The 13,502-nt window shown below is 40.9% G+C and overlaps 1 protein-coding gene across 1 annotated transcript in view; it reads left to right on the top strand.

Annotated features, from left to right (window-relative positions):
* Positions 1–13,502, top strand: part of LOC114645658 (uncharacterized) — a 154,232-nt gene that overhangs the window by 126,360 nt on the left and 14,370 nt on the right. The window contains exons 56-64 of the mRNA XM_051922626.1: positions 820–954; positions 2,088–2,207; positions 5,287–5,427; positions 5,707–5,817; positions 7,677–7,814; positions 10,404–10,517; positions 11,657–11,797; positions 12,901–13,008; positions 13,151–13,285. Of these exons, the coding sequence (XP_051778586.1) occupies positions 820–954; positions 2,088–2,207; positions 5,287–5,427; positions 5,707–5,817; positions 7,677–7,814; positions 10,404–10,517; positions 11,657–11,797; positions 12,901–13,008; positions 13,151–13,285 (1,143 nt within the window). The remainder of the gene's footprint in view (positions 1–819; positions 955–2,087; positions 2,208–5,286; positions 5,428–5,706; positions 5,818–7,676; positions 7,815–10,403; positions 10,518–11,656; positions 11,798–12,900; positions 13,009–13,150; positions 13,286–13,502) is intronic.

The following is a 13,502-nucleotide window of genomic DNA, read 5'->3' as shown; positions in this document are numbered from 1 at the left end:
GATGCCGCTTCAGTGTGGCATCAAATCTCAATTGAGACTCTTTTCATGTGTAGGTCTTTGCTGCTGGAACAAGTTCCCCATCTCAATTTGAAATTCGGCCTGTGTTCAAGAGATGTTTGAAGACGCTCTTCTTTGGTGAATTTCTTAGCTCTTAGGTTTTGTAACCCTAAAAGTTGTAACTCACTTGTATTTTGTTTTGAGCTTTTCACTTGTGATGGTAAACTTTGTAATCTTGTCCTGTACACTTGTTGTTCCTAAACAGTCCCCCAGATTAATGTTCACTTAGTTATGTTGACCTCTTTTGTAGTTTTGGATAAATGCATCCGCTAAGTATATCAATTTAAAAGTTAAATGTAAACATACAAGGCCCATCAAAGAGGTACCACGAATTGATTGAACCTTTCCACACATGTGACTTGCGATGGACTAGCTCAGGGGTGGCAAACTCCAATTTGGTGAAGAATCAAACTGAAAAGGGTTACAAAAAGTTGTAGAAAACCCAATTGGTGAGCACCGCCTGACTGGAGTCTGAAACTGCATGTAGAAAGCACTGCAGCAATCACCCAAACTAGAGTCTGGGGATGTGAGATGCAGCGTCACCTGCTGAACCACTGAGCTCCTACAGTTTCACCGATCAGTTCTTCACATACTGTAGCTTCAGAGAGATGAGACGCAATCACCTCTTAATGTTTCACCAACTGTTAATAAGAGCACAGTTATTTTTAGCATAACCAGCCTGACAAACAAGAGAAGACTATTCAGTCTATCATCAACCCACCCATCAATTATCTATCATGTTTTCTAATAATATTTGTGTAGGCACTGCTGGAAACCTTCTTCTTGGATGTGCTACGAAATACGTCTGTGACAATCCAGATATGGCAGCTACCAACCTGCAAGTGCCGCTCAGCTCCCAAATGAGCTGCTGCCAGGGCAATGTCTGCAATAAAGCCGGTGAGTCACTGCTGTGTGTCTGGTTGTGTTGTTTGCTGTTTCAGGTCATCTGTGAGTGTCTTCATTCATTGTACAGATGAAGATGTGAAGAAGAAAGAAAAATGTGGGGTGTGTAATAAAACGAGGGTGAACAGCTCAAGGAGTTGACACGCCAGCCTGGTGAACCTCGTTTAGTAAGGACAACAGAAATGGAAGGTCTGAGAAAGACCAAAACAACAGTTAGTCAATGGCTGTGCCATGGATACAAGGTTCTTGAGTAGAGCACTTCTGAGGAGGAACGCCATCTCTTCCCAGTCGTGGGTTCAAATTGAACCCCCACTTCCAACCTGGTTTGATAGGGGTGGGGCTTCTTGATCAGGTGAGGAGGTGAGATCATATGTCTTTTGGCTGATGTTCCTCCATGCTGTGTCTATATACCTGCAACAACAAAAGTGAGGACACTGCAACTTGAGAACAAATAAACCAATTATGATGAATGCTTATGCTCAGCTTAATTGCTCATTAGGTTTGGGATTGATTTCCACTGTACAATGTCACGCTTTTAAAGCTCAACATTTTCAAGCACAGTCGTCAGTGTAGCTACACCTTAATTACAAATAAACATTGACTACGTGTTACGCCATGGTAAAACCACCAAGATGTCAATTTGGTTTGCGGCAGATCCTGACATTTCTCTTTACAGAACAAAATTGTCCGCTTTGGAGTTTTGAATCTGGCATCTTCAGTTTATGAGCTAGGGAGCGCAGCCTAAGAACATCCCAGCTCCATCACGAAAGGTGCCTTGTCTGACATCTTAAATAAAACAAACCCTTAGTAAAAGAATTAAGAAAACATTTACTGAGTTACCACAGGTGGCCTGATTAGCCAGTTATTTGTTCAAATTTAGGCAAAAAAACGTAGGTTCAGCATTTCATATATTTATTTAAAGTGAACAGAGTGGATGTTGGAATTGCGTCTGTGTCGTATATTTTAATAACCTTTCCCCATGCGTTGGCCATGTCACCACTGAATGTGTGCTCAAAACACGTCGCCTCAGTGAAACGTGTTACCCTTGTTGTGGAGTTTTCTGCTGTTTATCAGCTGATGTCCATCACCTCACATTGCCATCTCTAACATATTTCTCTAATTTGTAGGTGGAACATTAATTTGCTATGACTGCTTCTCTTCAGTTTCTTGGGGTACCTGCCAGTCGGTACACGCGTGTGACCCTCAAGGCTCTTCCTGTGCCTCGGGCTACTCCTTGTATGGATCAAGTAAGCAGGACAGTGGTTTGTTTGATTGTTGTTTGTTTTCTCTTTTTCACCTCTGGGGTTGCTCATGGTGAGTCGTGTCATCACCTCTCTGATTTCTGACTTTGACTGTTACCCTCCTGCACAAGTAGGTTTCTTACTTTTCACTCAGATTTTCTTCCAGTGTCATGCCATCATTCTGTCAAAACCTCTCTAGGCTGCTGACACGTGCCTTCATCTCCATGAGGTGCTCTCACTTAGCTGCATAAAGTAGACAATGAAAGGCACCAGACAGACAAGGAATGGTGGGGTTAATCAGTTAATTGAAGGTACAGAATTCAACAGGACCATCTTGGCTATTGGCCAAGCTAAACTCGATCATTAAATAGACAAGATGGTCAGTAACTGGGAGAAAGGAATAAAAAATGGTGAGGTTGTGAGTGTAGAAAACAGAAAGTTTAAGTGACCATCTTGGTGACAAAGCACAGATGATCACTATGGCCCATCAGGGTGTTACCTGACCACAAGGGTCACTGCTAGGCACCTAAGCAGGCATTAGGCTAAACCTGAAGAAGACTTGTTTAAAGCCGTGCTGAGCCATACATGATGGTGTACGTTACTCAAACTTGATTGAACCTTTCCACACGTGTGACTTGCCATGGACTAGCTCAGGGGTGGCAAACTCCAGTCCTGGAGTGCTGCAGTGGCTGCAGGTTTTCATTCTAACCATCTTCTTCATTAGTTTTTGCAGCTAATTAACTTCTTTTGCCTTCATTTTAATTAACTTGATTCAGGCCCCTTAGTTGTTTCTTTTTCTTTAATTAGCTGCCAAACAATAATGAGACACAAAACAAGATGCCACATGACCAGCTCACCCATGCCCATCACACAATATCTGAAATTAAAGAAAGGTGAAGGTCTCCGTAAGGCTGATCTCTCAGATCCCCAAAACATTATGACAATGCTCTTAGAAAAAACAGAAAATCAACAGTTCTGGAAATGTCTGTTGTGTCAGAATGAGAGCAGCAACAAGCCATAGAATTAAATAATGAGTTTAATTAACAGCAAGAATTGGCTTCTCATTAAGAAACTGGTTGGAGTGAAATTAGTTGGAGTTTGAAGCCCTAATTTAGCTGGACAGCTGTTGACTTGTTTCACATTTGATTTTCTGTTTGGCTGTCATGTAATGAAGAAAATAATTAATTCAGAGCACTGAATCCCTAAAAACAGGGCTATCAAAATGAAGGGAACAAGAAGTTAATTAGCAGTGAAAACTGGTCACTGATTAGGAAAAGGTTAGAATGAAAACCTGCAGCCACTGCGGCCCTCCAGGACTGGAGTTTGCCAACCCTGGACTAGCTTCTCCATTATTGGACACTTCCATTTTATACATGTACCATCAACTCACCATTTTCAGATTAAGGTGTCCTTTCTTCCTAATTTAAGAGAGCTGGACAATAAGCATTTAGATAAAGCCTTGTCCTTTTCCATTAACAACTCATTTCAATTTTGAGACACCCTCATGTAGGGGCAAAGAGAAGTTCATTGGTAGCCCCGAAAATATCCAACACTGCTCATTGATTCTGGTCATGAATTGTATTGTGACTGCCACCTTTTCAGGCTCAATGCTGCAGATTTGGTACAGACTGGGGTAAGATTCTGTGACTTTGTACAAGTGAGTCTACTAAACAGGCACATCATATCAGAAAGAAGAAGGTGGCTGCGAGATGCCAAACCAAGACATCTGATGTCGGTGTGCACACAGGAGAGGGAAGGCTGGGTGATTTTTGATAAAATTCTGATGTTATGAATCTGTTCAAGTTCAGTTCAAGTCTGCTGTCAGCTTCGCACAGTTGAGTGAAAGTCTTACTCGCATGTCTCCTCAGAACAGTTTAAATGAATACACCAATAAAGACATACTGGATTCGCGACATATAGTATGTAACCATACCATACCATACCATTTTTATTTGTTAAGCGCTTAAAAATACAGCATTACAACTGACCGAAGCGCTGTACAGTTAAAACAAGCAAGACTAAAAGCAAAATATTAAAAACAAACATTAAGAGAGAATTAAAACAGAGACACTAAAACAGGTCAGGGGACCCAATAAAACAGAGAAATAGCAAAAAGCAAGTGGAAATAAGACAGGTTAAGAATTAAAAGCCAATGTGAAGAAGTGCATTTTTAGGTGTGATTTGAATGTGGCGACTGAAGCGGCTTGCCTAACCACTAAAGGTAAGGAGTTCCAGAGCCTAGGTGCACAGACGGAAAAAGCCCTTTCACCACGAACTTTAAAATGTGCCTTGGGAACGGTTAGGAGCAGCTGATCTGCGGATCTAAGATTGTGACGATGGAGCAAGACACTCAAATAGAGATATGATGGCTTTGGGGTGTTGTAGGAGGTACGTAAATAGGCTGCTGATGGATAGCTAGTGTGAAAGGCACTATATAACAGACAAATAGAGAGATAGATAGATAGAGAGACACACAGAGAGAGAGAGTGCCATACCAGGATTGTTTTCTTAATGAAGTGTCATTGGCCATGGGCAACTCATTACTGCCTAATTGTGTATTCACCGTTACAGCATACGTGTAATTTGTAAAAGAGATGCATAGAAGATCTTATAAGTTTAGTGAGAAAGAATTGTTTCACAAAACGCTATTTTAAAGTGTCCCATAAGTTTCAAATGATTGGTAATATTAAGGAATGGTTTATTTGGATCACTGAGAACTGGGAGAACACCAGAAGACATCAAAAGGGCGAGACGGGCATTCAGAACATCAACAGATGGCAACTCTAAACATGTCAGGTCAGTAGATGAGACGAGGTACAGTAAACAAACAACAATGGGTCCTTGATTTTTTGGACTATTTTATTTCTTCTGTAACACAGTCCAGTCATTCTCAATATCCATTTGAAAGCTGTCACAGCCTCACATCACCCCGATACAATTACATGCGTAACCATAACCTGTATTAACTTCTGTTTGTGATATACGTGTTTGTCTTTGTGCATGTGTGTGTATGCGTGTACAGTATAAGCACAGTGTTTGTCTTGTTACTGTATTTGCTATTATTATTATTTATTTTTCTCTACAGATTTCTACTCCTCTCTAATCTCCTGGAGGTCCTGCCTTCCCTCAGCGTACTGCAATTTGAGCGCCTCTATCGGTTATGACTATGGAAGCAGCACATGGATTTCTCAGTGTTGCAGCTCTGATGTGTGCAACACCAATAACGGTTAGAAATGAAAGTTGAATTGCAGAACGAGTGACTGGTGCAGTGAATGACTTCACTTCCTCTTACAAAAGTCAACACCGCTGGGTCTCGTTCTTTCTTTCTTTGCTCATCCCTTTTGTATGTTATGCTTCATTTTACTTGAGAATACAAAGGAGCAAATGATCTCCTCACTTGACTCTGCTTGTGTCCTCTGCAGATAAATGTACAGCGCAACCTAAAAACGGCCAGTGGTCCTTGAAGTTATGTGATGAGACTCATTGTTATCTCTTCTAATTCCAGTTACAAACATGGCCAGTGAGCCGAATGGGCTGATATGCTGCACAGGAAGTGACGGCTCCTGCCAGGCCATCGTAATGTGCACCATCTTTCAGGACTACTGCTTTAGATCAGGTAAATGAAGCCAACATCACCATGAGCCAAAGTATGGAAACTAAAGTGGCCATTTAAAAAACCATAGTATTGGATGCATTTATTTTCTGCTTTCATATCAAGGTATGATCTCTGATTAGTAAAGATGTATTATACAAATTCTATTGGACTTTCTGCGTATTGTATGGCAATCCTAGGGTTGTGACATGCAGAGATTCCAAATCTGAGGTTAGTTTGTGTGTGGTTACAAAGGCACAAGACATGGAGATATGAAGATATGCCTCCTCACACCACCCTGGTGTGTTGGCTTTCATTGCGCACAAATGCGGAGCGTGCAACCAAAATGGGGGATTTCAGGGAGGGGCAATGTAAGCACCTGTATGATTCCTGTCTCCGAGACCACAAAGAGGCTCAGACGACGACAAACTCATGGGAGGAAATTGCAAATAGCACTGGGCAGAGGTCGTGACCCTGACCTCGTTAGGTCAAGGGTTTTAAGGTCAGCCCTAATCTCCAATGGTAGTTCCAAAGGCTTTTTCTTTTTAATCATTTCATGGGTAACAAATCATTGGTCTTGCTTTTGGACTCTGAATTTTTAAAAACATTTTGGTTCTCACAAAAATATCTCTTTGATTTGCACTTCCTACTTATTTCTCTCTGATTTTGATTCCTGAGTTTACCTTGGGTTCTGGCTAAAAGTGGCACAAATCTTGTCTTGTGTTCCTCTCCTGGTCCTTTGTTCATTTAAAATGTGGTCTGCAGTCTTCAAGATAGGACAGTTGTGACTTTTTGGGTGTGAAGGTGCCGTCCACTGAGGCTTTGTGATTTGGACACAGCAGGATTTTGCTATTGTTTTTTACACTGTGCTGTTCTGAACCTGGCATTTCTTTTATGGCACACGGCTGTGTCACCTAAGTAAAAATCAACCATTCTGATACTGATGGTGTTGTAGTGGATGGGAAACAAGGTCAGCACAGATTTACATACAGTAAGCACTATGGTGCTATGTTTAATAATGAGACCAAGATTAAAGTACTACTGTTGTAAATACTCCATAGACCTTCAGCCCATCAAGCCACTAAATTATATGAATCCATAATGATCTGAATAGACTACATATGTATAGTAACAGTCCAAAACTGACATAGAAAGGGATGACATGAGCATTAAAACAATTATGAGGCAGTCTGTCTGTCGCTGCAGAAGTCAAACATCAACCCAAGTGGAAACTGACCGTAGCTGGAGACAAACGATGGCTCGTGTTTCTCCCCTCCAACAAAAGGTTTGTCCCACCAGCCAATGCAAAGTCTGAATGGGCCTCAGAGATGCTTCTTTCCAGTAGAAGAGGTCTGATGAGCAAGAGTGACAAGAAAAGGTCACCACTGACCCAATGGTGGAAAAGCCATATATTTTCTATGTTGTGCTGATTGAATTTGAGGAGTTTGATAAAGAAGAGCAGTACAGCAGCCTCCACAATTAAGTTATACTGAATAACACTGAACAAAAAAACTACAATATCCATAAACCCCCTCCGCCCCACACAATGCCCTGTTTAAAATCATCTACTGCACTCCATTAATCTTTACAGTAAAGGAACATCTTTAAGCAAGGCGTGCTGAACACGAGCCACCGCCTCATCACGACAGTGTCACTAAATAATGAATCATTTTACAATATACAGTCTACGGTATTTGTCAAATAAATTCCTATTTAAACATCAGTTTACTAAATAACAGCATCATGTTTGTGCAGAGCACTTCCTTTGTAATCTTTATGTGGTCAGTTTCAAAGGAGATGAACTTTTGCAAATATCTGCCTTTGTATTTGAATTTTTAAAGCATAACAATTTTGCCTTTTTGTTTTTCGTTCTTGATATTCAGGTTCCGGTGTAAATATCACCATGGGATGTGCTTCAGGAAGTGTCTGTGAGGACCCGGTGGGTTTGAGCACCTATCTACATGTTGCCCTCACGTCTGAGATGTCCTGCTGCCAAGGCACTGCCTGTAACAAGCCTGCCAGTAAGTACTGTTCTCTAGTGACACCATTGTAATAAATAGCTGGTGGTCACGATCAAAATACGAAACATGAGTGACTTCGTAATGATTCAGTTGACCTGAACTGGCTAAGGAATTGCAATCTGAATAATATAATAAAAGTTTAAAGAGTCATCTTGGACGCTTTTGGTTTCAGTTGTCAGCTTCCCCGAGCTCCGTCACTCTGTCCTTACTTTTTCTGTGTCGTCCATGAGTGATGTTCTACGTGCTGTTCAGGTTGGTCTTTTTGTTTCACTCAAAAACAGTTTGTGTGATCGTTTTACAGAATCCCACAGACCAGAGACTGTGTAGCCACAGTGAAAAGTAGCGGTGAGCTAGCGATTAGCACACATTTTCAGTGTAACAAATTTACAAAACAAACAGTATTTCATGACCAGTGACCTTTGAATTATTGCTCCTATCTTTTAGCTTTTTCATGTGCTGATTCTACATGTGTCTGCCTGTTACTAAGCATTTAAATAAAGTCCTCTAGTCAAAAAAAATCACCAGACTCCTTTCCATTTACTGTATGTGTAGACATTTGCTGAAATGTGAGTTGTGGTTTTTCTGGTAGTATGAGGCCTGCATTGCCAAAGGTGATGATAATCACAATCCTAAAGATGCATCGAAGACAGAAACAATACTCGGTATAATCCTCCATGAATAGCGGGAATGTCCTCACCCGAAGGAAGCAAGAAACAGGAAAGGGCAGTTGTTCATTTGTCGGGCATTTTCCTGTAGTGGAAATCCAATAACGTGTGAGATGTTGTCTATTGGCCTGTCTCCATGCACATAATATTCAAACTGTCATATTAAAAATAGAAATCAGTACCAATTTGTCCACACTCCTTTCATGTAAATTTCTCTTCAGTGACACTGCAGGTAATCACTCAATTGAAAGTTTTACAATACTACACAACTGACTGTACAGTATCATGGCATACAATCAAACACATTAACTTAAAACATAAAACGAGCTGGAAACAGAATCAAGTGAACAACTTTAATAAGACTGAATTTGAAACTGAGCACTTTGGGTCAAATGAAGGAAACGAATGGCATAGACAGACAGTTTGGCATCTGTGGTTGCTTAACACCTCTGTGCCCAATAACCTTTGCTCACCTGCTGCGGTGTGTGAGTGTTTGTGTGTCTTTGTGTGCCTTCTTTTCTTACTCTTCATCATCCGCCATGTACACATTTCTTTGAGTGCGTGTGCACACTTCTTTACAGCAGTTATCTCTGGACATCGGTCAAACTGTTTTTGAAGCATATGCAGATAAGTACGTGACTATAAACAACAAGTCATGAGCCTGCCACAACAGAAACACAATGCAACTGATTTGAAGAAGACACATCTATTTTTTGGAAGTTATTATTGTATGAAGTTCTCAGTGATCAGGCCAGATATCTTGGAAACTTTTTGATCTTAATTTTGGTAGCATCCAGGAGAAAATGATTTTGATTTTCTACAAGTACACACACACACACAGACACACACGCATGCCATTGTAAAATCAGAACCTTTCTTTATCTTGTTAGTGAATTTCGAACCCCATGAACAAACTGCCACATGCAAGTAAAAACACTGTGCTTGTCCACAGTGATAAGGACAAGAGCCATAAAATCGACTGAAGTGGCAAACACCAAAGTGTGATGGAGGCTTTATGAAGGTGGGATATTCTACTTTTTCACCAAAAAGACCTGCAAAAAAGCCAACAAAGCTGATTAAGCAAGTTTTGCAGTTCATAACTGTGAAATCACATGTTAAACGAATTATAGCATCAATTTCATGAAACTACATGCAAAGTTAAACTTGTCTAACACCAGCCACAAGTGCGTTATCAACCTGAATATAAAGTCGATTAACCCTAAAAAATGAAAGGTCACTGTAAAGGTGGCAGCAGTAAAGTTCCAATGAAGTGAAATTTGACTTTTTACAATTTTTTGAAGCCAGTCAGATTATTACCTTTGTGCCACTTGTAGCAGAGTGAAATGAGGTTCAGGACGCAGTTTGAAAGCTTGGGATACCAACTGGGTAAAACTCTGCTTAATTAGAACAAAAAAACAGAAAATAAACCAAACATTTTGCGCCTCAATGTGCCCACTTTATTTAAGGTAGTCCTCTCTCTGGAAAGTCAGACAAGTGTTTGTGGTGTGGCACAGAAGAGTAGCAGGGTCAACGTAGAGAGGAGACCCTACCTACGTGAGCGTTTTCTCCTTTTTTATTGTGTGGATTGGAAGGTGCGGAGCTTTCCTCACGTCAGTGACCTCACGGGGAGGTTTCTCAAGGCCTCTGAGGGAAGAAGGAGACGAGACTGTCAGCGACTGCAACCCCTCTCGTCCAGGGATGGTATGACTTACTTCAGGCACACCTGGAAGGTGACCCTGTGGTGAACATGCGTGACACATCATTCCCAGTTTTTACTTGGATTTTTATCTGCATCGTCTTATATTGTGTTTCATTTTTTATATTCTCCTGCTTTGGGTTTAAGAAAATTGCATTATAAATAAAATGTATTATTATTATTATTATATTTATTCATTGATTATCTTTTTTCTTCTTCTTCTTTTAGATTCATCTTTGATTTGCTTCACATGCGACTCTGAGTATTGTGAGGGGACCCAGATTGCCGTGTGTCCTTCCAATACATCGACTTGTGCAACGGTGGTGCAGTCATCGAATGCAAGTGAGGACAAAGAAACAAACAACGTCTTTGTATTTGAAGGTTTTCTTATCAAACCATTTTACACTCATGGTGACTGCCTGTCAGAGCTGCTGGGATTTCTTTCCTTGATTTTTAAAATAATCCTTCATCCATTTAATGTGGATTATGGTCTGTTATATGGCTTTCTCAGCAGAAGGTAAAAATGGTTCAAGTAAAAGTCTGGTGCCTATTAGTTAGTGTCCAAAGAAATACGCTGTCTGTTAACAGAGAATTCCGTCTAGAAAACAAAAAACCTCAACCCCATCACCAGACGACAACGGTACACTAAAAACAGCAGAAAATGGCGAGAATCGGAGTACAGATCCACCAGTCTGAACCCAATGACTGCCTCCCTTGAGTACAGATAGGCTTCACACTATTCAGCCGTGCATAGCCCTAAAAGAAGTGCACTCTGGGAATGAAATCGTCTGAAGCATTCCCAGAATCATTCAGGTCGATTGCACATTAATAATCCTGAAGCTTAAACTAGGCAGATGGTAAAGTCCCACTTCAGGCATCCCGAGGAGGATTCTGTGAATGATGCTAGAGTGCCAAAGTTTGGCATAAATGAAATTCAAAGAGGCTTTTTGTGCCTTCACAAAACTAACAGTTTATATGATCAGCAGTGTAGTAGCTGCTGTCGTTAATTAAATGTAAGTGCTTAATTATTGTACACTTCAAGGTGTTTGGTCATTTTGGTGGGGTTCACATTGAAGTCCCCCATCTTTAAAGTGACAGTCCATTCACAATTGCCAGTAAGTAACAAACCTGTCTTAGCTTCAAGATGGGACTGCAGGCCCTGTTCTTCTACCTCTTTTATTAAATGGTATCTTGAGTTTTTTTCTCATATCTCTTCACTTCTAGTCATTAAGAATTGTGGTGGGATGGGAGATGCTGGGGTTGGGTCCTTCGGCCACGTCCATGCTTATGAGCCCAAAGCCCTGGCAGGTTATCCAGTAAGTGCTAGCGGCAGGTTTGGAAGTCACTGATACTTTACGTTTATCGTTTCACTCAGACCCTGGGCAGAGGCTCCACAGTATGTGATCCATTGGTTCTGTGGCTTCCTCATATCGATTCATTCCTGTTTCAGGCTAATCACTTTTTCTTTGTTTTTTTTACAGACTTGAACACATTGAGCTCTTTTCACAAATCCTGCTCCACCCCGGAGACCTGTGGCTGGAATATTTCCATTAATTATGGATATGGGAGCAACAGCTGGATCTCTCAGTGCTGCAACTCTGATCTGTGCAACAATGGGAGAGGTCAGCATCCACACCAAAGTGACTGGGTGACCTTGTGGGCACTCATCTCATTCAGTTGTGAATGTTACAACATGGGGGTCATGTTGGTATGAAGGCCTAGATGAGCTGTGGTGGACACGTCTCAAATTTTAGTTCTTTAACCACAGATAAGGGTGCAGGGTCATCACTGCATATCTTACCTGACAGGAACAGCATCTGGATTTACTTGTTTGTGTTGTACATAAAAAGAGTTAGGCTTCCTCAGGTCCTGTTTATAGCCATCAGGCAATGCCGGTTTCAACTTCTCTTTTGACTAAATTTTTTTCCCAGTCACCTTCTAAGAAATTCCTCACTAACAAGCCTTGCATAACAGTTAATTTTTATTACTATTATGTTTGGCATTTACTACGTTGCCATATTGTTGTTTGTGGTTGCTGCCATTTTCTGGTCCCATTGCAATGACGTGACGAGCCCTTGCAGAGGTGTGATTCTGAATGTCAGATGAGGTCCGAGATTGTGGATGATGTCTAAAAGAGTTTGCTGTGTGTGTGCTGCTGTTCTTTCTTCTCACTTGATACTGTATATAATTCAGTTTTTGATTTTGAAGAAAAATTGGTGGTTCTTCTGGCTTGGACCCTCATGTACATTTTCACTAAATGCTCATCTCCTGCCCCTTTTCCTTTCCCTTGTGCTTTTCTATCCTTCCACTGGTTAATTCTAACCCACCTCATTTAGTCTTAAATAATAACTAAGTTTAAAAATTGTGAAAATAAATAATAAAGAAGGAATAATAAAGAAGAATTCGGTCCAAGCCTAACAAAATATTTTGGAAGACGTTAGGCCAGGAGTTCCAAGTGTCAATTACTTTACCATGGACCTGATCTTTCTGTGCAGCACACCTGAGAACACAGAAAGCCGACATTTCCCATATAAAAATCTTTGCTCGTTTTGTAAAATATGAATCTTTGTAATATTTGTTAAACGTTTATTGCTTGTTTATTTTTTTATTGATAAAATACAAATCTTGTAGTTTTTTATGATTTCAATTGGGAACTTTGTTTTTATGACATTCAAGTGCAGATCAGCTCACTCACTCACGGTTGATTTGTCCCCCATTGGTGCAGTCGACGTGCCTGTTGGTGCCAATGGCCTGCTGTGCTGTGCTGGAAGTGACCCCACCTGTCAGAATGTGGTGATGTGCTCAGGGATTGAGGACCACTGCTTTACATCAGGTATGTCTTCGTGTAGATCGATGTTTCTAAAGCAAGTAGGTTGGACTGGACCTGAAATGACACCCTGTTAATCTGTATTCCTTTCTTGGTGCTCACTGGATTAAATGTTATGATGTTTAATGTCCATATTGTCTTCCTGCAGATAATGGGCAGAGTGTCTTCAAGGGGTGTGCTTCACAAACTGTCTGTGAAAATCCTGGAAGTGCCTTCACCTACCTGCAAATCTCCCTCGGGGCTCAGATGAGCTGCTGTCAGGGGAACTTGTGCAACAGTCCCAGTAAGTAACTTCCATTGTTGATTAATAATCTTTTTTGAAATGAAATTTCCATGAGAATCAGTAAACATTGGAATTTTTGTTAGAGCTGCTATTTAGGGAGACACCGCAGCAAGCTGTAATTGCAGCTCCAAGAACTTCAGTTGAGTCCACCAGGCCACTCCACGTCAGTGTGCAATTTGCACTTTCTCCCCATGTTCTCTACATTTTCTTGCCACAT

The sequence above is a fragment of the Erpetoichthys calabaricus genome, chromosome 2, assembly GCF_900747795.2.
Source record: "Erpetoichthys calabaricus chromosome 2, fErpCal1.3, whole genome shotgun sequence".
Taxonomy (NCBI): Eukaryota; Metazoa; Chordata; class Cladistia; order Polypteriformes; family Polypteridae; genus Erpetoichthys; species Erpetoichthys calabaricus.
Note: the sequence above shows the minus strand (reverse complement) of the source record. Positions and strands in the feature narration are given on the sequence as shown.